The sequence below is a fragment of the Cherax quadricarinatus genome, chromosome 11 (genome assembly GCF_038502225.1).
Source record: "Cherax quadricarinatus isolate ZL_2023a chromosome 11, ASM3850222v1, whole genome shotgun sequence".
NCBI classification, from domain to species: Eukaryota; Metazoa; Arthropoda; class Malacostraca; order Decapoda; family Parastacidae; genus Cherax; species Cherax quadricarinatus.
In genome coordinates this window covers 50628138-50655744 of record NC_091302.1, presented here as the reverse complement: position 1 = coordinate 50655744, position 27607 = coordinate 50628138, and the positions used below count along the sequence as shown (strand labels likewise).

Below are 27607 nucleotides of genomic sequence, written 5' to 3'. Positions count from 1 at the left end.
ATGCTCTCTGCCAGTCACTAGATACCTTCCCTTCTTTCATACAAGTGAAGCAGACATGCTCTCTGCCAGCCACTAGGTACCTTCCCTTCTTTCATACAAGTGAAGCAGACATGCTCTCTGCCAGTCACTAGGTACCTTCCCTTCTTTCATACAAGTGAGGCACACATGCTCTCTGCCAGTCACTAGGTACCTTACCTTCTTTCATACAAGTGAAGCAAACATGCTCTCTGCCAGTAACTAGGTACCTTCCCTTCTTTCATACAAGTGAAGCAGACATGCTCTCTGCCAGTCACTAGGTACCTTACCTTCTTTCATACAAGTGAAGCACACATGCTCTCTGCCAGTAACTAGGTACCTTCCCTTCTTTCATACAAGTGAAGCAGACATGCTCTCTGCCAGTCACTAGGTACCTTACCTTCTTTCATACAAGTGAAGCACACATGCTCTCTGCCAGTCATTAGGTACCTTCCCTTCTTTCATACACAAATTAAAACAATGCATTAACTAACTGGACGCTTCACGCCCACCTGTTTTCACTATGTCACTTGTAATTCCATCCATCCCAACCTTCTGCTGTCCCCACTTGCAACCTTCTTATTGTTTGGCTTTCTTCGATTTCCTGTTTCTTCTAGTTCCAAGGAACTCAAACCTTAGATAAAAAAAAAGGGGGAACTTTAATCATGACGTAGAAAATACTAAAGCGACCAAGTAGAGTGAATACAAGAAAATTATCTAAGATTCCTTGAGGATCAAGATAGCAGCTTAAGACGCAGTTCAGTCTGACGGGCTTCACGACCATCACTTGTCAACTTCAGGGTAATCAGTCATTGGAAGGATGAGGCTAAGTGGAGGCTGACTGCTACGTAGCTTCAAGATTAGCTACGACAAGGTCCAAACAGCTCAAGCATTAATGGGTCAAGCCTTGAAGGACTTCTGTGAGTATACCAAAGGTGCCACAACCACCTTAATAAATAACCACCATCAAACAGTACTTAATTACCACCATCACTACCACCACCACAACAACCACAACAACAACCACCACCACCACAACAACCAACACCACCACAACCACCACCAACACACAAAATATCGCAACACAAGTTACTATCTAAAGCTCGACAAAAGCTCTTCTCAAAAGCTCCATTAACAGAGATAAAAGTGAAAAAGCGAAGATAAAAGGAAGAAGGGCAGTGATGTCACTGTCAACCAGTCACTGCTGCTGCTGTGTCACTGTCAACCAGTCACTGCTGCTGCTGTGTCACTGTCAACCAGTCGCTGCTGCTGTGTCATTGTCAACCAGTCACTGCTGCTGTGTCACTGTCAACCAGTCACTGTTGCTGCTGTGTCACTGTCAACCAGTCACTGCTGCTGCTGTGTCACTGTCAACCAGTCACTGCTGCTGCTGTGTCACTGTCAACCAGTCACTGCTGCTGTGTCACTGTCAACCAGTCACTGCTGCTGCTGTGTCACTGTCAACCAGTCACTGCTGCTGCTGTGTCACTGTCAACCAGTCACTGCTGCTGCTGTGTCACTGTCAACCAGTCACTGCTGCTGTGTCACTGTCAACCAGTCACTGCCGCTGCTGTGTCACTGTCAACCAGTCACTGCTGCTGTGTTACTGTCAACCAGTCACACTGTCAACCAGTGACTGCTGCTGTGTCACTGTCAACCAGTCACTGCTGCTGCTGTGTCACTGTCAACCAGTCACTGCTGCTGCTGTGTCACTGTCAACCAGTCACTGCTGCTGCTGTGTCACTGTCAACCAGTCACTGCTGCTGCTGTGTCACTGTCAACCAGTCACTGCTGCTGTGTTACTGTCAACCAGTCACACTGTCAACGAGTGACTGCTGCTGTGTCACTGTCAACCAGTCACTGCTGCTGCTGTGTCACTGTCAACCAGTCACTGCTGTTGTGCCATTGTCAACCAGTCACTGCTGCTGTGTCACTGTCAACCAGTCACTGCTGCTGTGTCACTGTCAACCAGTCACTGCTGCTGCTGTGTCGCTGTCAACCAGTCACTGCTGCTGTGTCATTGTCAACCAGTCGCTGCTGCTGTGTCACTGTCAACCAGTCACTGCTGCTGCTGTGTCACTGCCAACTTGAGCACCTGACAAGCCAACACACTCTCAGGTTACAGCTCTTGTGTCGCAGTGTTCCAACACTTACACCACAGATCTACGACACTTTCACCAGTGATCTACACCAACACCATGAGAGACATAAGGTCACCAAAGATGAGCCACAATGAAACATATGAGGTGACCAAACATGAGCCACAATGGCTGCCCACACAACTTCTTCAAGTTGTCGTCACAAGTGAACCTGGCCTCCCCGTCATAAAGTGCCTCGTTGAGATCACTTAAACACTCAGGGGGGGGGCACAGGGAGTGAAAGTGACTACCCCCCCCTTCAGTGATGACAGTGCCACAGTGTCTGTGCCACTGGCACAGTGGAGCTATGACACCCAAATAGCAGCCAGGTTCAGATGTGTGTGTACTCACCTATTTGTGGTTGCACGGGTCGAGTCATTGCTCCTGGCCCCCTCCTCTTCACTGATTCCTACTAGGTCCTCTCCCTCCCTGCCCCATGAGCTTTATCAAACCACATCTTAAAACTATGTATGGTTCCCACGTCCACTACGTCACTTGCTAGACTATTCCACTTCCTGACAACTCTATGACTGAAGAACTACTTCCTAAGATCCCTTTGACTCATCTGAGTCTTCAACTTCCAATTGTGACCGCTTGTTACTGTGTCCCATCTCTGGAACATCCTGTCTTTGTCCACCTTGTCTATTCCGCGCAGTATTTTATATGTCTTTATCATGTCTCCCCTGACCCTCCTGTCCTCCAGTGTCGTCAGACCAATTTCCCCCAAACTTTCTTCGTAGGACAATCCCCTTAGCTCTGGGACTAGTCTTGTTGCAAACCTTTGCACTTCCTCTAATTTTTTGGCGTGTGTGTGTGTGTTGTAACTCCCATAACAGTACACTGTGTTGTGGGTTCAGTGTTACTGTGTCTTTCTCAAACTAAGCGTCCTCATGATAGCTTGTGCAGGCTGTCACGCCCTAATTTCAATTAATCAAACTAGTCTGAGTGGAAATAATTGATGATGTCTCTTCTGATTGGAAATAAGTCAGTTTTTGACTCTATCTAGTTATCCTAGATTAAGTCAATGTTCTTATAATTCCCTACAACATCTATGTGCCCCAAGACCACTGTTAAAAAGTTGTATGTTTCATTAAACTTACTTCTACCTGAAGGGTATTCCGGGGGTCAACGCCCCCCCCCCCCGCAGCCCAGTCCTTGACACAGCCTCACTTTCTTAAAAGTCTGTATTAATTCTGACCTATTTTTCCATCTGCTTATACTGGAAGATAATTTCTGAGTGTTGCATCTGATTACCACCAACCCTTCCAAGCTGATAATTTGATAATGCAACTTCTGAGCGACCTCAACACTTAACGTGGTTGTATATTTTAGGATTCCGGTCTCTATGAAGGTCTGAATTAGATTCGGTTTGTGAATGTCCGAATTTGCCACCTTTATTGAAGAAATTTGGATATTAGATCCCATATGATGACTTGTGAATGTCTTATGATTCCCTTCAAATCTTCAACGCTAATATTTAACTCCATGATCAACGTATGCCGCACTCTGCACTATTCCAATCGCCTGCATTAAGGCACAGAGGGCTAGGGTTATGCAATACGGGGATACCTCTCTCGGATCGAACAGCGACCGAAAAACATTATTATTATTATTATTATTATTATTATTATTATTATTATTATATGAAAAGTCCCCAACCCGTCGTGGCTATACAGTGCCAGGGGAATGGAAAGGCAATTAGGTCTGATCCGAAGAGGAGGGAAGGGGGTGAGGAGTAAGCTCCAGTTCCTTGGATCAAGAGCTCAGGAGGGTGAAGACGAAGCAAGACTTTGTTTCTCCCACACCAACTGAGAACACTGCCAGTATTATCTAGACTGAAATAGACTGACACAGTTTATTGTCTAGTGGCGTGAATGTTAAATATATACACCGGATACATTCACGATCATATATACACACAGGATATATTCATAAATATATATATACACACAGCATATGCACACAAAACATACATATGCACAGCATAAACGCATAAACGCACAAAACACACACACACGCAACATACACACACACACACACACATATATATATACCACTGCCTGTCTTCAAGAGAGAACTGGACAAGTTCCTCTAGTCAGTTCCTGATCACCCAGGCTGTGGTGTGTTTATGTTATACTTCATGCTGCTAGTACCAACAACCTGGTGGATCAGGCCACCCACCGGAAGGATTCGTCTGGGACCGGGCCTCGGGGGCGTTGGCCCCTCGCAACACTCTCCAGGATGACTCCAAGAACAGCAAAATCAACATCAACAAAAACAACATTATCAACATCGGCAACGACAACAACAGCAAGAACAGCCAGATCTCACCACTTATAAGGTCCACACACACACACACACACACACACACACACACACACACACACACACACACACACACACAGGAGAAGAGTGGTGGAACACCTAGAAAGGAATGATTTCATCAACAGCAGCCAACATGGTTTCAGGGATGGGAAATCCTGTGTCACAAACCTACTGGAGTTCTATGACAGGGTGACAGCAGTAAGACAAGAGAGAGAGAGGGGTGGGTGGATTGCATAGTCTTGGACTGCAAGAAGGCGTTTGACAGTTCCACACAAGAGATTGATGCAAAAACTGGAGGACCAAGCAGGGGTAACAGGGAAAGCACTACAATGGATCAGAGAATACTTGTCAGGAAGACAGCAGCGAGTCATGGTACGTGGCGAGGTGTCAGTGTGGGCACCTGTGACCAGTGGGGTCCCACAGGAGTCAATCCTAGGACCAGTGCTGTTTCTGGTATTTGTGAATGACATGACGGAAGGAATAGACACCGAAGTGTCCCTGTTTGCAGATGACGTGAAGTTGATGAGAAGAATTCATTCGGTCGAAGACCAGGCAGAACTACAAAGGGATCTGGACAGGCTGCAGACCTGATCCAGCAATTGGCTCCTGGAGTTCAACCCCACCAAGTGCAAAATCATGAAGACTGGAGAAGAGCAAAGAATACCGCAGACGGAATACAGTCTAGGGGGCCAGAGACTACAAACCTCACTCAAGGAAAAAGAACTTGGGGTGAGTATAACACCAGGCACATCTCTTGAAGCGCACATCAACCAAATAACTGCTGCAGCATATGGGCGCCTAGCAAACCTCAGAACAGCATTCCGACATCTTAATAAGAAATCGTTCAGGACCCTGTACACCGTGTACGTTAGGCCCATATTGGAGTATGCGGCACCAGTCTGGAACCCACACCTAGCCAAACACGTAAAGAAACTAGAGAAAGTGCAAAGGTTTGCAACAAGACTAGTCCCAGAGCTAAGAGGTATGTCCTACGAGGAGAGGTTAAGGGAAATCAACCTGACGACACTGGAGGACAGGAGAGATAGGAGGAACATGATAACGACATACAAAATACTGAGAGGAATTGACAAGGTGGACAAAGACAGGATGTTCCAGAGATTGGACACAGTAACAAGGGGACACAGTTGGAAGTTGAAGACACAGATGAATCACAGGGATGTTAGGAAGCATTTCTTCAGCCACAGAGTAGTCAGGAAGTGGAATAGTTTTTGAAGCGATGTAGTGGAGGCAGGATCCATACATAGCTTTAAGCAGAGGTATGATAAAGCTCACGGTTCAGGGAGAGTGACCTAGTAGCGACCAGTGAAGAGGAGGGGCCAGGAGCTTGGACTCGACCCCTGCAACCTCAACTAGGTGAGAACTAGGTGAGTACACACACACACACACACACACACACACACACACTTCAGAGCTCATAAATCACTCATTCTTAGAGAGAGAAAGAGAGAGAGAGAGAGAGAGAGAGAGAGAGAGAGAGAGAGAGAGAGAGAGAGAAAATCCAATCATATGACACTGTTTACATCACGTCGAACACCAAGATGGCAGCACCATTCCACACACACACACACACACACACACACACACACACACACACGTCAGAGTCGTCAGGAAGTGGAATAGCCTAATAAGTGATGTAGTGGAGGCAGGAACCATACATAGCTTTAAGATGAAGAGGAGGCGCCAGGAGCTGTGTATCGACCCCTGCAACCACAATTAGGTGAGTACACACACACACACACACACACACACACACACACACACACACACACACACACACACACACACACACACACACACACACAGGCTCAAAACACCAGAGCGAAGTTAAGGTCCTTCCAGTGAATCTGTACTGCCGTTAGATCCCTTTAAGACACATCCTTCTGTGGCACAGGAATCCTTAGCTAACCTAAAGTGTTCACAAACTGATGACCTAATGAGAACCTTATCAAGTCTGCCAGGCCAGTCCATTAAAGGTCGACCAGACCTGCCTAGTACGTTACATCACTGTGAACCTTATATGGGGTATGCTATTAGGGAGAGAGAGAGAGAGAGAGAGAGAGAGAGAGAGAGAGAGAGAGAGAGAGAGAGAGAGAGAGAGAGAGAGAGAGAGGTTACTCTGCTGCTGATCTATTGTTAAACCTCTCCACTAAATGGCACCAGCCACTGGATGAATCCAAAGTCAGCTGTGTGGTAGCACTGGACATTGCTGGGGGAGGGGTGACGAACGGGGTCCCACAAGGATAAGCATTGAAATCACTTTTGTTCTTCATCTATGTATATAACCCTTGGTGTGACGTTGATAATACTGAGAGTAGATGAAAGATAAACAGGCTACCATAATGTGGAAAAAGACATGTATGGCTCAGGACATTTATTATTATTTATTAGCCACCAGTGGTTTCTTCAGTCCCAAGAAGCCACTGGTTGGCGAAACGTTCCCACAGTAAAGATATCCAAGCTCTATACAAGTGTGTTTTCAGAACCATTTACCTCCAACAACTAGTACTGTACTAGCCGGCAGCATAATCGCCATCTTTGGTAGAAAGCAGCAAAGCAGTGTCTGCAACACATCTTGCAGTAGCCATTAGCTCTATGGCGGCCCTGTGCTGGACCCACAGGGTTATTTTTACATTAGTCATGAAAAATCCTCCGCTACGAGTCTGTGGAAATATGACCGGTTCAGTGGTACCGTTGGCACTGCGGCGGGGCACGCCAAGAATCAACCACTGCGGTGGTTGTGTCTGCTGACATGTGTGTATGTGGTAGTTCTTGGCGTTGCGGCGGACCAGAGAAGAGCGACCGCTGACTTACTAGTAGGTCTCAGTGGTCTGAGTGCCGACGCCACATTAATGTCACTGTGTGGAATGTAAACATAAAAGGTTGAGAGGGTGAGAGCGTTCGAATCCACAATCGCAAGGCCCCAGATTCGATTCCCTGGCAAGGAGGAACGCGTGAGAGAGTTTTCTTATACTCTTGTTGCCCCTGACCATCTAGCAGTAAAAATAGGTACCAGTGTGTGAGCCGACTGTTGTGAGTGGCACCCAGGGGAAAAATGTGCTAGAAAACTCCATTACCTGCTGGAATGTTACATTTCCTGCAAGACAACACTTCACTCCTGTAGTGAGTACACACAACACCAGCTGCTACTTCAAGTACGTATACTGAGTACACACATCAGCTGCTCCTTCAAGTACATATACTGAGTGAAAGTTAAGACACATGTGCAACATCTGGATATCTTTATTGTAGACGTTTCGCCATCCAGTGGCTTTATCAATACAGATTCTAGGTCATAATTAGAAGACAGTAGAACTATATACAAAAGATGAGGTAATCAGTCCCTCAGTCTTGGAGTTGGTGTTCACAGCATCGTGGTGGAGGAGAATCTGGAGCAAAGGCAAGAAGACTGGCGGTTATATAGGCGTCAGTGGATAAGGACATGTAGCAGACGAGGGCATAGTCACTAGTAGGCGGGATTCCCCAGTGGAAGTAGGTCTTACCCAAAGGGATGGGTTAGTTGTAGCAGCCATGAAGATCTTGTAGATGTCCTCTGAACCAAGATTCCATGACGTTGTAGTGTCTGACAAGTACATATACTGAGTACACACACAACACCCACCGCTGACTCCTCCTCGGCCTCTTGATACACATATTCAGGAGTGATCTAACTTTGTTCTCTCTAAATTTATTAGAATGCTCTGCGTCACTGTGGGGTATACTTAAGAGAGTCTTGCTGCGTATGTCTGTGTCTACACAGCTGGCTGTGTGCTGGGGTTCACCTCCAGCTCCCGGACCCGCATCTTTAATCTCGACTGGTAAAGTATATTCCTAACTCCTTGGGAGTTATGCTACTTTGAAGCCGCGTCTTCTAACTTCTAACTAGCTGCAGCTCCTCGTGAGGTGTTCAAACTACAACTTCAATGTTGATAAGGCACGTGTGCAACAGTCAGGTATCTTTATTCCAAAACGTTTCGCTTATACAGTAGGCTTCTTCAGTCGAGTACAGAAGAGTTAGCAGAAGCAGTAGAGATGTGAAGACGATGTAATCAGTCCATCACCCTTAAAGACGTAGTTTCGAGGTGGTCAGTCCCTCAGCCCTCAGGCTGAGGGACTGACCAGCCCTACGTTTTCAGCCATCTGTGCTCGTTGAAGGAGAATACTGACTGGCTGACCGCGCTACTACCTTCTCGCTTTGTTACCGAAGCCGGCAGGAGTTACATGTCGTAAGTCTGTGCAACTCAGTTCACGGAGTATTTAGACTTAGTGACATTTGACGTTTTCAGAGGCTGTGTGTCGTGAGACACACACTATATCTCTGGTCCCAGGTTCAACTCTTGACCTCCATTATTCTAGCATCTACGCACTGGCGTCGAGAATTTGGAATTGCTGAACTCGGCTTCAGTATTAAGGGAGTTTTTGCCTTTTTTATGGAGGACTTGCTGATGGTCCCCAGTTAGTGTCGTTTATGGTCTAGTTCCTACCCTGACGCTGTGCTGCTCACTGCTGCTGCTTTGAACATTACTGTTGTCTGGCGAATGGGACGTCCTACTGTTCTAGCAAGCTGTTATACTGCCTCTATGATTGAGAAGTTATGTTATCTAGGGATTTGTTTTAGTCACAGTCTAAGTCGAGTTTAGCAGAGTACATATCAAACACACACACACACACGCCTATATTACTCTTGTACTTATGAGTACATCTCATCATTACGAAGTACAAAGAGTATTATAGTGTACAATATCTCTTCCAAAGTGCCCATAGCACCATATGTATTTTATATACAGAATAAGTGCATGGATAATAAAAGTGTAATAAGCTTTACATCAAGAATTGTGTAGCAGTCTATTTCCTTAATTATTTAATTTACATTTGCTGTAAACGTTTCCACATAGATATCTTTCTGTTATTCAAGATCTCAACTTTTATTGGATTTGTTTGTGTTCATCCCGTTGTAAAAGAAAAGCGCTACTGAAAACCCACATAACTTATGGGATAATTGAACCAAATTATAACTAAAAAACTGTTGCAACACCAGGAACAGTCTAGATGCTAAACGGGGTCAGTAAGTTGACCTTCTAGAACTCTCTGGAGATATCTTCACTATTACACGTTGCATTTTGTAACACCATGCCACTATTCAATCTTTTCAAGATTGATGGACTGATTACAGCTTCCGATCTTCATTATTCTTCTCTGTAGTGGACTGATGAGGCCACTGTGTGTGTGTTTGTGTGTGTTGGTGTGTGTGTGTGCTTGCCAACTGTACCAAAAACAAAACTATAAGGTATTTTTGTCTGTGAGATCAATTGAAAATGACTCGTCTGGTCGTCTTCAAACTTTCAGGGCAGTGTATTTCCCTCATAATAACGTTCACAGTGTTAGTGGGCAGTGTCAGTGCCAAATTACCAACTTTGATTATATCTCCTAGCCATGTCAAGTTAGTTGCATGTTGCATCACTTTTAATCAACAGTGCATGTCTTAGTTGTGCAAATAACCTGAATGTTACAAGTTTCTGGTGTGTGTGTGTGTGTGTGTGTGTGTGTGTGTGTGTGTGTGTGTGTGTGTGTGTGTGTGTGTGTGTGTGTGTGTGTTTGTGTGTGTTTGTGTGTGTGTGTGTGTGTTTGTGTGTGTGTGTGTGTGTGTGTGTGTGTGTGTGTGTGTTTTACCGTCTGTCAGTGGCACCTGTCGATAGACACCGTGTGTGTTTATATCTTACTAAAATACTGTGAAAATGAGAGGCAGCAGCTGTCTGCAGGGCTGTCAGATGCTCTGCTTCCCTCCATCCTGCTGAACGACTCTCTCTCGTCACCCCTTCCCTCCCACCTGGCAATCTGTAAGCAGGGGGAGACACTCGTGGGGAGGGGAAGGCAGGGGAACCACAACCATTACCACCAACCACATCACCACCACCACTAACACCACCACCACTAACACCACCACCACTACCACCACCACTAACACCACCACCACCTGTCTCTTACAGCCTTGATAGTGTTGTAAACTGACCCACTGCTTATCTCTCACACCCAATGCAACATCTGACAGCTCTTATTATTCTCTATTATTATTATTATTATTATTATTATTATTATTATTATTATTATTATTAACAAAGAATCGTGCTAAATTCGAAGTGTTTCAACAACGCCTGTGGTGAGAAGCGATCAGGTTTGATCCGCAGAAGGGTTTTTCTAATTCCTTGGATTAAGAGCCCTTCGGCAGCCTTAGGGCAGCTATAAAGACTGTACCGTCAATACGAAGTTACAGTGGTGAGAGTTGACCTTTTAACCCACGTGTACGAGGCAACATTCACCCGACCTACACCATGACCACCCCTGGGTCAAACATTCCCCATATATGTGTCGTGCCGAATAGGTAAAACCTGCTATTTTGGATTAAATAGCAACGCTTTTCTTGCCGAATAAGGCAAGCGTAAATTTGTGTATGCAATACTTACGCAAAAATCATTCTGAACCTAACCAAAAAATATATATATTTCACTGTGTTTATTATTAAATTATTGTAAACTTATCTAAAATATATTTAGTTGGATTAGGCTAAATTAAACTGTGCTTGTTATAAAAAGGTAGCGAGGCTGCGCTGCATTACGCTGTGTACCCTGGTAGAAATATTTATGGGAAAAATAACGGACACAAAACTTTGAGAAAAAATATGGAACTTTTTTCACCCCCTCCCCCCGTGTATTTATTGAGCAGGGTTTTGGTGAGTGGTATCATGGCCTCCGTGGCCCGCTCTTACAACACTCTTCACGCAGTGAGGAAGAATTAGAGGAGAAAGAAGTAGCGAGAATTAACGTAGGATTGTACAGGTTAAGAAACGCTCATTGTAAGTGGAACTTTGTAATATTTACCTCTCATCTTACTCGTGAGATTGATTGAAAGAGTTAACAGCATTGCCACAGTGAACAAGGTTTAGCAGGGTTGGATTTCATAGGTGTATAAGAGGAGGGTAGTACCTCCCTGGATGGTTGTCTACCAACATACTACCTGTGTTCCACATTCACATGAGAGGAGGTTAATACCTCCCTGGATGGTTTTTGTCTACCAACACACTACTTGTGTTCCACACACACATGAGAGGAGGTTAGTGCCTCCCTGGATGGTTCTTGTCTACCAACACACTACTTGTGTTCCACACACACATGAGAGGAGGTTAGTGCCTCCCTGGATGGTTTTTGTCTACCAACACACTACTTGTGTTCCACACACACACATGAGAGGAGGGTAGTATCTCCCTGGATGGTTCTTGTCTACCAACACACTACTTGTGTTCCACACTCACATGAGAGGAGGGTAGTACCTCCCTGGATGGTTCTTGTCTACCAACACACTGCTTGTGTTCCACACACACACATGAGAGGAGGGTAGTACCTCCCTGGATGGTTGCCTACCAACATACTACCTGTGTTCTACACACACATGAGAGGAGGGTAGTACCTCCCTGGATGGTTCTTGTCTACCAACACACTACTTGTGTTCCACACACACATGAGAGGTTAGTACCTCCCTGGATGGTTCTTGTCTACCAACACACTACTTGTGTTCCACACTCACATGAGAGGAGGATAGTACCTCCCTAGATGGTTACCTACCAACATACTACCTGTGTTCTACACACACATGAGAGGAGGGTAGTACCTCCCTGGATGGTTCTTGTCTACCAACACACTACTTGTGTTCCACACACACATGAGAGGTTAGTACCTCCCTGGATGGTTCTTGTCTACCAACACACTACTTGTGTTCCACACTCGCATGAGAGGAGGTTAGTACCTCCCTGGATGGTTCTTGTCTACCAACATATTACTCGTGTTCCACACACATGAGAGGAGGGTAGTACCTTCCTGGATGGTTATTGTCCACCAACATACTACCTGTGTTCCACACACACACATGAGAGGAGGGTAGTACATCACTGGATGGTTCTCTGCCAAACTAGTCGTGGTGATTTTAGCACCCACTCAATTTTTTCCAAGACAAAAAGTTTATTGATATATTACAGAATTGACACTGAGGTCAGGTTACGTAAGCCGATGGTCGGGGAAGGGGGTGCTTGATGCTGCTGACCGGTTCTCCATCCAAGGAACTGGAGAACGTCTCCACTTCGATCAAATCAGAGTGAGCGTGTTTGCCAGCAAAAGCGCTCGCTCTGAACGTGTTTGCTCGGATTTCATCCCCTTTTTTGTAACACTGCAGGTTCCTCCTGATGTGTTGATTTCAACACGAAAGGCCTAGAACGATCTTTCAACTCCCCCCGTGGTCTCTAATAGGCACTCATGGCGCCAGCTTGAGTGCCATACTAAATTTTTTTTTACTAAGGTTCAATATACGAGCGAGGGAAGAGTCATGCTTTTAGACTTATTTTTACCTAAGTCACCCCTCCATCCACACACTCATCACCATCCCCCATACACACACACACACACACACACACACACACACACACACACACACACACACACACACACACACACACACACACACACACACACACACCCATCATCCCCCATTTCCTGGTGACCCGTATCCTTACTACTCTACTGACTGAAGTCCAGCTGATCTCACAAATTTCAACCCCATGTATGAAATCCCTTCTGTGTGATGGAATGTAAGAGGAGGAAACAAATCCTGTGTGATGGAATATGAGAGGGAAACCTCGTTATGACAGGTGGGGCTCAACACTACGATAGGTGAGGTTTAACACTATGACAGATAGGGTTCAACACTACGACAGGTGGGGTTCAACACTATGACAGGTGGGGTTCAAAACTATGACAGGTGGGGTTCAACACCATGACAAGTGGAGCTCAACACCATGACAGGTGGGGGTTCAACACCAGCTCCATGTTTACCCCACATCTAAATACTGCTGATAGGGAAACACACACACACACACACACACACACACACACACACACACACACACACACACACACACACACACACACACACACACACACAGGCTGGTATCCTTGACATGCATACTTTGTAAGGCTATGAAAAAGAAAATCCAGACACGTGTAGAATAAACGACACAGAAAACATGTTTGTAAACGAGTCTCCATACATTTACAGCCAGCAAAACCTGGCTTCCCAATCTGTTGCAAATCCGCACACACTGCAAAAGTTTGCAACAAAATTGGTCCTGGCGCTAAGGGGTATGTCTTACGAGGAGAGGTTAAGGGAACTCAACCTGATGACAGAGGATACGGGGGACGTGATAACGATGTATAAAATACTGAGAGGAATTGACAAGGTGCACAAAGCTAGAATGTTTCAGAGATGAGAGACAGCAAACAAGGGGACACAACTGGAAACTGAAAACTCAGATGAGTTATGGGGACGTTAGTATTTCTTTAGCCTCAGAGTTGTCAGGAAGTGGAACAATGTGGACAGTGAAAAAGCCGAGGAGGAACCCATACACAGTTTTAATAAGTGGTACGATAAAGCTCTTGGAGGCGGGAGAGAGTGGACCTAGTAGCGACCAGCGAACAGGCGGCGGATCCAGGAGCTGTGACTCGACCCCTGTAACCACATACAGGTGAGCACACATTTAAATTTTCAATTATTGAAAAAACGGTGGAACCGGTCCACCCACGGGTCCCCGGTTCATCCACGGCACCCCGGTCCACCCACGGCACCCCGGTCCACCCACGGCACCCCGGTCCACCCACGGCACCCCGGTCCACCCACGGCACCCCGGTCCCAGACCATCCATGACATGACAGATAAAACCAAGACCCACGACACGTCTATTTTTTTTTAAACACGTGACCTACACTAGGACATACAAATCAAGAAAAAAAACTTTCGGTTCAGGGTCCAAGGACCGAAATGTTTTCTGACAGACGTGTCCAAGTGTTGACTCACCTGTCTTTATAAAGCAATTTGTCGGTATCAATTAGCAGGGTTTACTGTATACCACACCACCTATACACCACCAGTCAGATATACCGATCGATTACTTTTTTTTTTTTGTCAGGTTAAGCTTTGGGTGTCAGTAAATTACCGTAACCACTCTGTTACTGAATAATGGATCATTCTATCAGTGATGGATCATTCTATCACTGATGGATCGTTCTATCACTTTATTTCCGCCAATTGGATCGTTCTGTCAATGAATTTCCGTCACTTAGATAATTCTATCAATGAATTTCCGTCACTTGGATCATTCTATCAATGAATTTCCGTCACTTAGATAATTCTATCAATGAATTTCCGTCACTTGGATCATTCTATCAATGAATTTCCGACACTTGGATCATTCTATCAATGATGAATCCTTCTATCACTGTATTTCCAACAGATCAATCCTTCTATCACTGTATTTCCAACAGATCAATTATTCTATCACTGTATTTCCAACAGATCAATCCTTCTATCACTGTATTTCCAACAGATCAATCCTTCTATCACTGTATTTCCAACAGATCAATTATTCTATCACTGTATTTCCAACAGATCAATCCTTCTATCACTGTATTTCCAACAGATCAATCCTTCTATCACTGTATTTCCAACAGATCAATCCTTCTATCACTGTATTTCCAACAGATCAATCCTTCTATCACTGTATTTCCAACAGATCAATCCTTCTATCACTGTATTTCCAACAGATCAATCCTTCTATCACTGTATTTCCAACAGATCAATCATTCTATCACTGTATTTCCAACAGATCAATCATTCTATCACTGTATTTCCAACAGATCAATCATTCTATCACTGTATTTCCAACAGATCAATCATTCTATCACCGCATTTTCGTCACTTGGCTCATTCTGTCACTGAATTTCCGTCTCATTGTACTTCACATCATTTTATCATTGACACATTATAAATGTACCCTAACATCCTTCTATCATTGTAATGATGTATATATTATCATTTAAGGTTATTATTTCTCACATATATATATATATATATATATATATATATATATATATATATATATATATATATATATATATATAAATGATAGATATAGATACTTCACTACTGGTCGTGAGTGTGGGTGACCAACTAGCTTGCTGCCTCTCCCTGCCCCACCTCACACAACACTGAGACCACCCCACCTACCAGCCCACCCACACCACCTACCAGCCCATCCACACCACCTACCAGCCTACCCACACCACCTACTAGCCCATCCACACCACCTACCAGCCCATCCACACCACCTACCAGCCAACCTACACCACCTACCAGCCCACCCACACCACCTACCAGCCCACCCACACCACCTACCAGCCCACCCACACCACCTACCAGTCCACCCACACCACCTACCAGCCCATCCACATCACCTACCAGCCAACCTACACCACCTACCAGCGTACCCACACACCTATCAGCCCACCCACACCACCTACCAGCCCACCCACACCACCTACCAGCCTACCCACACCACCTACCAGCCCATCCACACCACCTACCAACCCATCCACACCACCTACCAGCCCACCCACACCACCTACCAGCCCACCCACACCACCTACCCACACCACCCACCAGCCTACCCACACCACCCACCAGCCTACCCACACCACCTACCAGCCTACCCACACCACCTACCAGCCTACCCACACCACCCACCAGCCTACCCACACCACCCACCAGCCTACCCACACCACCTACCAGCCTACCCACACCACCTACCAGCCCATCCACACCTACCAACCCATCCACACCACCCACCAGCCTACCCACATCACTTAACAGCCTACCCACACCACCTACCAGCCTACCCACATCGCATAACAGCCTACCCACACCACCTACCAGCCTACCCACACCACCCACCAGCCTACCCACACCACCCACCAGCCTACCCACACTACCAGCCTACCCACACCACCTACCAGCTCATCCACACCACCTATCAACCTATCCACACCACCCACCAGCCTACCCACATAACCTAACAGCCTACCCACACCCACCAGCCTACCCACACCCACCAGCCTACCCACACCCACCAGCCTACCCACACCACCTAACAGCCTACCCACACCCACCAGCCTACCCACACCACCTAACAGCCTACCCACACCACCCACCAGCCTACCCACACCACCTAACGGCCTACCCATACCCACCAGCCTACCCACACCACCTAACGGCCTACCCATACCCACCAGCCTACCCACACCACCTAACAGCCTACCCACACCACAACCAACACCACCACCAATTGTTCCTATAATTGTAATCACCTGTTTCCATATTTGTACTCTGCTGCTATAACAGTACTTGCCTGCTGCTGCTATAACAGTACTCACCTGCTACTGCTATAACAGTACTCACCTGCTGCTGCTATAACAGTACTCGCCTGCTGCTGCTATAACAGTACTCACCTGCTGCTGCTATAACAGTACTCACCTGTGGATAAATACAAATGAAATATAAAACAAACATTGTATATGAATTGAAAATGTCTAATTAAAAATTATTATATTAAGAAAGCTAAGCATATATAGGTAAAAATAAATTATATTTATATATATATATATATATATATATATATATATATATATATATATATATATATATATATATATATATATATATATATATATAATTACACATCGGCCGATTCCCACCAAGGCAGGGTGGCCCAATAAAGAAAAACTTTCATCATTCATTCCATCACTGTCTTGCCAGAGGGATGCTTTACACTACAGTTATAAAACTGCAACATTAACACCCCTCCTTCAGAGTGCAGACACTGTACTTCCCATCTCCAGGACTCAAGTCCGGCCTGCTGGTTTCTCTGAATCCCTTCATAAATGTTATTTTGCTCACACTCCAACAGCACATCAGTTGCTGACAGGCGATCTTAACAATGCAAGACAAGCCACACGGGGTGGAAATCTTCAGCTCAAGTACTTTCATACTTCTCAGTGCATCATCAGGAGCTGTGGAATGTTCCAAAGGTAGCAACAGGAGAAACTGATAAATGTGAAAGTACTTGATCTAAAGACTTGTACCCCTCTCCATACCTTGTTGTGCATATATATATATATATATATATATATATATATATATATATATATATATATATATATATATATGTCGTGCCGAATATGTAAAACTGGTCAATTAGCAAGAACTCATTTAAAATTAAATCCTTTGTAAAATTTTCTCTTATACGTTTAAATATATATTTTTTTCATTAATGTTGATGTAAAAATTTATAATTTTGCACCAAAAGGAACTTAGAAAACTTACCTAACCTAATTATAACAAGTGCAATTTATTTTAGCTTAACCCAACTAAATATATTTTAGATTTGTTTACAATAGTTTGATACTAAACAAACACAGTGAAATATATTTTTTTCGTTAGGTTCAGAATGATTTTGGCGAAATTATTGCATACACAAATTTTCACTTGTCCTATATGGCAAGATGAGCGTTGCTATTTAAGCCAAGATCGCAAGTTCTGCCTATTCGGCACGACATATATATATATATATTATCAATTGTAGTAGAAGCAGTATTATGGTATTCATAGAAGTAGTATTACTGTCACAGGAGTAGCAACAGTAGTGGAGTAATAGTAATGGTAGAATAATAGTCATTACAGCAGTAGTAGTAATAATAACAGTAGTAGTGGTAACAGAAGAAGTAAAAGTAGTAATTTGGTGGTAGTATAGTGGTTTTAGTGGTAGTAGTAGTAGGATAGAACAGTAGTACCAATAGTAGCAGTGATAGTAGTAGCAGTAATAACAGTAATACAAGATAGTAGCAGCAACAGAAAAAGTAGTAGTAGGAGTTGTTCTTGTAGCAGATGTAGTAGTATATTCACCAGAGAGCACTAAACCAGGAGCTATCATATATATCACCTGGGAAATGGAAGGTAATCAGATCAGATCCAAGGAAAGGGAGTGTAGCTCCAATTCTTTGGAACAAGAGCCTCGCACCAGCAACAAGGCACCTCCTTCATTGAAGGGTAATAAAGAGAAATATAGCTTATCTTATCTTCAGACCATCATATAAACACTGTCTTTAACTGCGTCCCAACACCTCACTCATGGATGATAATAATAACAGTAATTTCATTTTTCAACAAGATACACTTGATATCAAGATTTCTTATAAGGAAAAGAATATATTCATACAGTATACATTAGTAGACATATCATACAGAATAACCACTGATCAAGAGCCCATTACTGGTATCATGGTACCTTCTTTATAGGGTAACAATTAAGTGATTGTGAGGGACATCAAGGCACCTTTAGAGGAGTAACTCAGTAATCACTCACCAAGAGCCCATAACTAGCATCAAGTCACTTTTAAAGGAAGAATAACTCAGTAACACCGGAATCAAGAGCCCATAACAAGCATCAAGCACCTTTAAAGGGAGAAGTAACTAGTAATCACTGATCAAGAGCCCATAACTAGCATCAAGGCACCTTTATATGGAGGAATTACTCAGTAACAGCTGATCAAGAGACCATAACTAGCATCAAGGTACCTTCTTTAAAGGGTAACAATTGACTAAGTGATTGTGGCTAACATCAAGACACCTTTAAAGGAGTAACTCAGCAACCACTGATCAAGAGCCCATAACTAGCATCAAGGCATTTTAAAGGAAGAATAACTCAGTAACAACTGAATCAAGAGCCCATAACTAGCATCAAGGCACCTTTAAAGGGAGGAATTACTCAGTAACCACTGATCAAGAGCCCATGACTGGCACTAAAGCACCTCTTTAAATGGAGTAACTCAATAACCAATGATCAAGAGCCCATAACTAGCATCAAGACACATTTCAAGGGAGGAGTAACTCAGTAACCGCTGACCAAGAACCCATAACTGGCATCAAGACACTCCTTAAAGCGAGGAATGAATAACAATTAATCAAGGGCCCATGACTGGCATCAAGGTACCTCCCTTGAAGAGTGGAGTGACTAGAATAATCATTTAAACCTCTCGTGAGGGCCACCTGCCGCCCACTCACCTAGATCATCCATTTTTTTGGCCCTGACACTCGCGTTGCCTCCACCTCTGCTCCTCTATACTCCACTAACTGCTTCTCTACGTCCCAGCGCCACTTATCTTATATCGCGATAAGTTATCTATTACAATCTATACTATCAGGAAGATCATGTACTTAAAAGGAATGATACGTCAAGCCAAATATGGCGGAGAACTGGAACGATGCCAAATAAATCTTCCCAGAAATATTAAAATACACACTTCTAAGGATATTTAGATAGAAAAGAATAACTTATTCTGCTCTACTGTTTTTATATGGATGTGGTTTAAGTAATAAAAGTAAAGAATAACGTTATATGAGCGAATACATGTGGTTTGCGCTTGTCGTACTTCTGCTACTGTCATGGCGGTGTAAACAAAGTTATTCTCACAGTTGCTAAAGTGGCCTAAAAAAAATCAGGAATTTTTGGCGAATTCATATTTCTATTTTAGGTATATAGAGATAATCTACTACAATACAGCCTTATATTATCATACTAATTATAAAATACAACTTTAAAAGGCTTGAATTTATATTAATGCCAGCTTAAATTTTCAGCGAAAAAAAAAATACCAATATAATAAAAATATCTTCATTTACTACATGGTATACAGGTCAGTTTTGTCCCAGGATGCGACCCACACCAGTCCACTAACACCCAGGTACCCATTTTACATCAATGGGTGAACAGTGACCACTGGTGTAAGCAAACACGTCCGATGTTTCCATCCCTTCGCCGGGAATCGAACCCGGACCCTCACCCTGTGAAGCGAGAGCTTATGCCACGAGGCAGTATACAAGTGATATAGTTTACATATAACAGAACATATTTAGGCACAAAAGAAGGCAATAGTTCAATTTATTGTTTATAAAAGTTTAATACACAAAAGAGACTTCAGGAACAAGTTTTAGTTATTGGGCGATGTTTTCTTATATCTGTTAATTTACTCATGTTACTCTTTGCCATCTGTTGTTATTATTATTATTATACTAATAAATAATAATTATTGTTTTACTATTATTATTATTATTATAATTATATTAGTATTGCTATTATTATTATAACTTATTAAGTAAGTTTATTCAGGTATACACAAATACAGTTACATAGAATTATCATACATAGCAGCATATGTGTAGAGAACCTAGGATAACCCAAAAAAGTCAGACAGAGTGACTTATTTAAATTGGGGTCCTTTTACCTTATTATTATAATATAAAGGTTATAATATTTTCTTATTATTCTATAATGGAGATAACATCTTATTATTATACTAAAAAGACTATCTACTACACGAGGGTCATTAAGACTATCTACAATACGAGGGTCATTACTAGGAATAAGGTAAAATTACACGTATGTTAGCTAAAAAATAGAAAATCATTCCCCTCCCTTTCTGTAGCTACATTCATCAGACACCTTTTGGCACTCTTCTTGAACTGGTTCATGCTATGACTGGCTTTGACATGTAAGTAAGTAAGTGGGCAGTCTGTTCCATTCCTTTACCCGCACATGTCAGAGCCAGTCATAGCATGAACCAGTTCAAGAAGAGTGCCAAAAGGTGTCTGATGAATATAGCTACAGAAAGGGAGAGGAATGATTTTCTATTTTTTAGCTAACATACGTGTAATTTTACCTTATTCCTAGTAATGACCCTCGTATTGTAGATAGTCTTAATGACCCTCGTGTAGTAGATAGTCTTTTTAGTATAATAATAAGATGTTATCTTCATTATAGAATAATAAGAAAATATTATAACCTTTATATTATAATAATAAGGTAAAAGGACCCCAATGGAAATAAGTCACTCAGTCTGACTTTTTTGGGTTATCCCAGGTTCTCTACACATATGCTGCTATGTATGATAATTCTATGTAACTGTATTTGTGTATACCTGAATAAACTTACTTACTTAATAAGTTATAATAATAATAGCAATACTAATATAATTATAATAGAATAATAATAGTAAAACAATAATTATTAAATTATTATTTATTAGTATAATAATAATAATAATTATTATTATTAATATTACTATTACTATTAGTAGTAGTAGTAGTATTAGTATCAGTATTATCGTTATATTTAATTACATTGTTCATAATAACATCTTACAAGGTCATATTAATCCATTATAACGCCATACTATAATTATCATCATATTCACGGAGAAGCTCTGAGCTCATAAGGATTATACAGCGCCTGAGAAAATGGATCAATGAGGTTTGATTCGAGGAAATGGAAGACTCCAACTCCTCGGATCTAAAGCCCTTCAACAGCATCAATATAGATGACGTCATTGACTCGGTGAAAATACCTCACTTGGTAAACAGTAGTTAGTGGACCCGAGAAAAAGCCCGTTATTGTTGATTTAATTAAATAGGGAATGAATGGAGGTAAGTAAGTTTATTTAGGCATAAGTACATATAAGTATAATTATCATACATGGTGTAAATTACCTAGGGTAGTCCAGAGAAGTAAATAGACTTATTTCCATTGGGGTGTCTGACTCTAACGGGGTTTAGGCAAGGGATCTACCTGAACTAATTAGGAACTCGTTGCTCCCGTTTCTTTCTTTTGCAGAGAAAACTTTATTTCCTTCGTAATTCTCTTCCATTTCTTGGCCAACATATATTTTTTGCGGACTTACTGGCGGTGGCCCGGTGGCCTGGTGGCTAAAGCTCCCGCTTCACATACGGAGGGCCCGGGTTCGATTCCCGGCGGGTGGAAACATTTCGACACGTTTCCTTACACCTGTTGTCCTGTTCACCTAGCAGCAAATAGGTACCTGGGTGTTAGTCGACTGGTGTGGGTCGCATCCTGGGGGACAAGATTAAGGACCCCAATGGAAATAAGTTAGACAGTCCTCGATGACGCACTGACTTTCTTGGGTTATCCTGGGTGGCTAACCCTCCGGGGTTAAAAATCCGAACGAAATCTTATCTCTTACTGACTGACACCCGGGAAGCAAATCTCAATAGAGTGTAAGCTTTGTCGACCCTTAACAACCTGAATAACAACAACACTGCTGCTCAGCAGACGTTGTTATGGCTGTCAATAGTAAGTACTTTGATTTACTGCCCCATTCAAGGGGGAAGCCTTGATTCTGTTGAAAGACTTTTGATCCAGGGGAATAGAAGCTACTCTTCCCTTCCTTGGATCAAACTTAATTCCCGCATATTACCCCCGGTGGCCTGGTAGGCAGCGCTCTTGCTTCACACCTGAGTGTTTGTGGTTCGATCCCCGGTGAGCGTGTTTCCCTACACCTGTTGTCCTTGTTCACCTAGCAAGTGAGTAGGTACCCGGGTGTTAGAGGACTGGTGTGGGTCACATCCTGGGGGACAAGATTGAGGACTACAATGGAAATAAGACACAGTCCCTCAAAGACAAACTGATTTTCTTGGGTTATCCTGGGTTGCTAACCCTCTGAGGTTAAAAATACGAACAAAATCTTATCTCTCTTATCACTTTGACTTTTTTTTCTGGAGGGGGGGGGATATTCTAGGTAATTTACACATGTTACTATATATGATAATTGTAACTACATCTGCCACTTCTCCAACCACAACATCAACTTATCCAGGTAATCTTATAACCTAGACCATGATGGGTTTCACGCTTATTTTTGAGAGTAATAATGATAATAACCTTCTAGTGTCATCATTAGAAATTATCTGATGGCCTGTTTTAGTTTCATTGGCAACCTCAGCTCTGTCAGATCTAAATCTTTAAATTCCATGCATGATGTACTACCTTTAAAAGCATTCATTCCCTACATATAATAAGTTAAAAAAATTTGTCAATAGATATAATAATGGATGTACGGTTTCTCCACCTGCTAAGCACAAAACTCCCCTCTGTCTCAGCAAAGCTTCCCTCCTCCTCATTATTATATAAATGAAATAACATTCCATTGATGTAGGTGATGACACTGTTAAAATACCATTATGATATGTAAACTTTGCATGTGCAGAGTGATAACTACATTGTTTGCATAGTTTCAGATGAAACGGTTCAAATCTTTGAACTCAAGGATGCTCGGTCAGTGCCAGATCCTGTTCATCCATATGATGCAAGTTACCGAGGATTACCTCTCATAATTGACAATGGTAAGTTAACACCTTTGAACTTCATTTTTATATTTTATACATTATATACTACTTTTAATTCAGAGAATGGGCAAGATCTGAAACTTTGACAGATGATCATTTACAGTTGTGTATGTTACAATTTTTGCAAATCATTATTTTAAAATTGTGTGACATTTTTTCTAGTCACGCTCTGCTATAGAGATGTAAATTAAGAAAAAGTAGAGTTGAAGGGATACAAGGAATTTTTTCTTCATGAGCAGTGGTAGATTAACAGAATGAATTACAAGAGGATGTAGTAGGTGCTTTAGCCATTGGGAATTTTTAAAAATTGTACGATTAACAAATTATCGAAGACAGGACACCATGAGCATAGCTCTGCTTCTATAGCTACAAATAGGTAATTGCACTACCTAAGACTTAGAGTAGCATTCATTCTCTTTAGATTCAAGTACAGTACGTGATTGTTACATGCAAGAAAATGGGTTATCTTGCTCCAGGTAGTTTATTTTTTAACCTACTCTCCTGAGGTGATTGGAGAGAAAATTTACAGATTTAAGAACTGATACAATTATAAGAGTATAAGAATACAGTGCATAGTGTACTTCTTCAGCATCCATGAGGATGTATTCTTACAGAAGCTTGTGGATGGTGAATTTGCAGATATACCTGGTACATATAACATAATTTTCAGTAGGAAATTAGGGGTGCATTCTGGACCCTCATGGCCCTTGTATCCAGACATAGTATTAGTTTAAAATTCTGTGATTTCTGTCTTCTTTTGTGTGTGTATATATGTGTACTATGTGGTTGTGGGGGTTGAGTCTTAGCTCCTGGTCCTTCCTTTCATCTTGCAGCTTTCCACATTTCCTCCCTTCTAGCCTTATGGGCCCTATCAAATCTGCTCTTAAAGCTATGTATGGAATTGCCTTCACCACTTTTTGGGTTGAGGTCGTTCCACTTCCTGACTACCCTGAAACTGAAACTGAAGAAATGCTTCCTGACCCCTGTGATTCATCAATGTCTTTAGGTTCCAGATATGCCCCTAAGTTCCTGTTTCCTGCCGCTCAAACAGCCTGCTCCTATCTGACATCAATTCCTCTTGAGTATTTTGTATGGTGTCATCATGTGTTCCCTGGTCTTTCCATGGAAACATAAAGGGGAATGTACCAGATTATAGTGGTACCAACATTGTTGTAATGATGTGAAGCATAAATTTTGAATGTTGCTGCAAGAGGAGGCTGGAGGCAGTAGAGATGTCATGTTTGAAGGCAATGTATGGTGTGAATATTATGCAAAGAATTCAGAGTTTTGGGATTAGAAGGTGTTGAGTTACCAAAAGTATTACATGTATTCAGAGAGCTGTGGAGAAACTGCTGAGATGGTTTGGACATTTAGAGAGGATGGAGGAAAATAGGATTTAAATCTGGAGTGGAAGGATGGAAGGGAGGGGATCATCCTAGGAAAGGTTTGAGGAAGGGGGGGATAAGGAAGTTTTGAGCGTCAGGGGCTTGAGCATCTAACAGGCTTGTGTGAGCATGTTAGACAGAAGTAGGTGGAGGCAAATGGTTTTTATTATTTGACATGCAGTTGGAGTTTGAACAAGGTAACATTTAAAAAGGGGTTCAGAGAAACTAGTTAGATGGACCTGAGTTCTGATGGTGGAAAATACAGTGCCTGCACTCTGGAGGAGGAATGGGGATGTTGTGTTTCAAAGGTCATCTGAACTGTGATGTCGGTGCCCTCCTTGCAAGACAGTGATTGAATACCAATGAGAGTGTTTTCTTCTTTGTCCGGGTTTCCCTACATCGGTGGGAAATGGCCGGAATGTTAAAAAAAATTAATTCAGTTTTTAAAAGCTTTTTCTTTCAGGGTCACATCACTGCCGTGTAGGCTGGGCAACTGATGATGAGCCAAGAATTTTGTTTCGAAACTGCTATGCAAAACACAGAAAAGACAGAGGGAAAAAAATTGCAGCGGTAATCCTAACATTGTTTTGTAATAGAGTATAGTACTGTAATAATGTTGGTAGAATTACCGACAATATGTAAAGTAGTAAAAGGACACAAGTGCAACTAATGTGACATTTTTATTGTGGCAACGTTTCACTCTCCAGGAGTTTTGTCGAGCCGTTTCAAACAGTACATAGACACAGAGGGTATATATATAGGCTCAGAGTGAGGTGTGATACTAGTGGTGGTAGTAGTAGTAGTAGTGATATAAGTTCTAGTAGTCGTACTGTAGTAGTAATACAATATGGTAGAACAATTAACTTGCACATGTTCTACCATATTGTAGCTGTATAGTCCTTGTGGCTTAGCGCTTCTTTTTGATTATAATAATAATACCATATTGTATTACTACTACTAATACTACTACTAGAACTTATATCACTACTACTACTACTACTACCACTACTACTACCACTAGTATTGCATCTCACTCTGAGCCTATATATACCCTCTGTGTCCATGTACTGTTTGTAATGGCTTGACAAAGCTCCTGGAGAGCGAAACGTTGCCACAATAAAAATATCACATTAGTTGCACTTGTGTCCTTTTATTTTACAAAGTACAGTACTGTTATAAAGCAGTCAGTTGTAACAGATTGGCAATACCATATATACAATACTTTATTAAGTGGGTTGAGAGTTTTGTTTCCAGATATTATTATGTACTTGTTTGTTACTTTTATTTAAAATTATTAATAAACATAGCACATGAGTAAACCTTTTGTATACAGTTATGGGCTACAGGATTTTAAGGGTAACTTAAAGAATGAAATACTGTCTAATGGGGTTTAATTTATATTAACTGTGTTGTAAAGGATTGACCATCTGTATTCAAGTGTATTTTGGTTATCTTATTCTTCCTAGCTTCTACTCTCTTAAACTGCACACTTTAGGGTTTAGCACTTTCCTATGAAAATAACAATAAGAATAATTTACTCAGGCCCATGATAATTGATGATGCTTTTTGTGTTTGTATTTTCCATTAGAGTAATGAATCAAGGCACTTTGATGTTGAAGACTTGAAAAAGAATTACAAAAAAAAAAAAAAAAGATTTGGGCCATGTATGTGCTGTTTTTAAAAGTTGCAATATTGTTTTTAATTATGTGGCTGTGATTGGATATTTTCCTGGCACTATTAAAAGTAAATACCATGTATTTCAGGCTAATTTTATACACAGTACGACTTGTTACTTTATTTAGTTATATACTCAAGATAAGTCATAATAAACGACTGTTAATCAATAAAAAGAATTAACGGGCACTTGACTCTCATCCATTCTTCTATTTATGGAGTTATACTCCACAATCAGTAACTCCATTTCTACTTTAGTGGTGTGAGAGAGACATAGTCATGCATAAAAGTTGGTTGCTTAGCATGACAAATTATAAGTTTGCTCACTGATAATTTTATTTCAGGAAACTGAAATCTTAGTTGCAAACGATATTGGAAATATTGAGGCCGTCAGATTCCAGTTGAAGTCCCCTCATGACGAGAATGTTGTTACACACTTCGAAGCTCAAGAAACAATGTTTGACTATACGTTCTCTCATTTGGGCATCAACACTCCTCAGGTGGACCATCCAATAATCCTGACAGAGGCATTCTGCAATCCAAACTACTCAAGGCAGTGTCAGTTTCATGTTTCTTTCATTACTCACATTCTTCTGCTCTCATTTAACAAATTTTTCCAAAGTCTAAAAATAGTAGAGTATATTGTATACATTTTTGCTGATCTTTCTCTAATATAAGCTTAACTGTCAAAGCCATGGATAAGATAAGATGAGATTTTGTTTGAATTTTTAACCCGGAGGGTTAGCCACCCAGGATAACCCAATAAAGTTAGTGTTATTTGGGGACGGTCTGTCTTATTTTTATTGGGGTCCTTTAATCTTGTCCCCCAGGGTGCAACCCACAGCAATATGTGATGAGTAGGTTTTAATTATGTGTTAAATGCACACTGAAAAGATGTTTGAAATGCAAGGGTATGCACCATATAGC

At 42.1% G+C, this 27607-nt stretch overlaps 2 protein-coding genes across 15 annotated transcripts in view; one reads left to right on the top strand and one right to left on the bottom strand.

Moving 5' to 3' along the window:
- The window catches only part of Pax (paxillin), a 216670-nt gene extending 197012 nt beyond the window's left edge, over positions 1–19658 (bottom strand). For 7 of the 9 annotated variants that reach the window (XM_053775022.2, XM_070084123.1, XM_053775025.2 and 4 more), the window contains exon 1: positions 15512–15582. Coding sequence is in view for 1 of the 9 variants with exons in the window: in XM_053775026.2 (XP_053631001.1) it covers positions 19488–19500 (13 nt within the window). In the remaining 8 variants the exon portion in view is untranslated. Of the gene's footprint in view, positions 1–15511; positions 15583–18366; positions 18446–19487 lie in introns of those variants that run through there. The other 2 variants (XM_053775026.2, XM_053775030.2) reach the window with 2 other exon arrangements.
- Positions 19659–21780: 2122 nt separating this feature from the next.
- Positions 21781–27607, top strand: part of Arp5 (Actin-related protein 5) — a 45524-nt gene continuing 39697 nt past the window's right edge. For 4 of the 6 annotated variants that reach the window (XM_070084120.1, XM_070084117.1, XM_070084116.1 and 1 more), the window contains exons 1-4: positions 22414–22569; positions 23508–23618; positions 25470–25576; positions 27025–27238. In XM_070084120.1, the coding sequence (XP_069940221.1) occupies positions 22557–22569; positions 23508–23618; positions 25470–25576; positions 27025–27238 (445 nt within the window). In that variant the 5' untranslated portion in view covers positions 22414–22556. Of the gene's footprint in view, positions 21906–22413; positions 22570–23507; positions 23619–25469; positions 25577–27024; positions 27239–27607 lie in introns of those variants that run through there. The other 2 variants (XM_070084118.1, XM_053774926.2) reach the window with 2 other exon arrangements.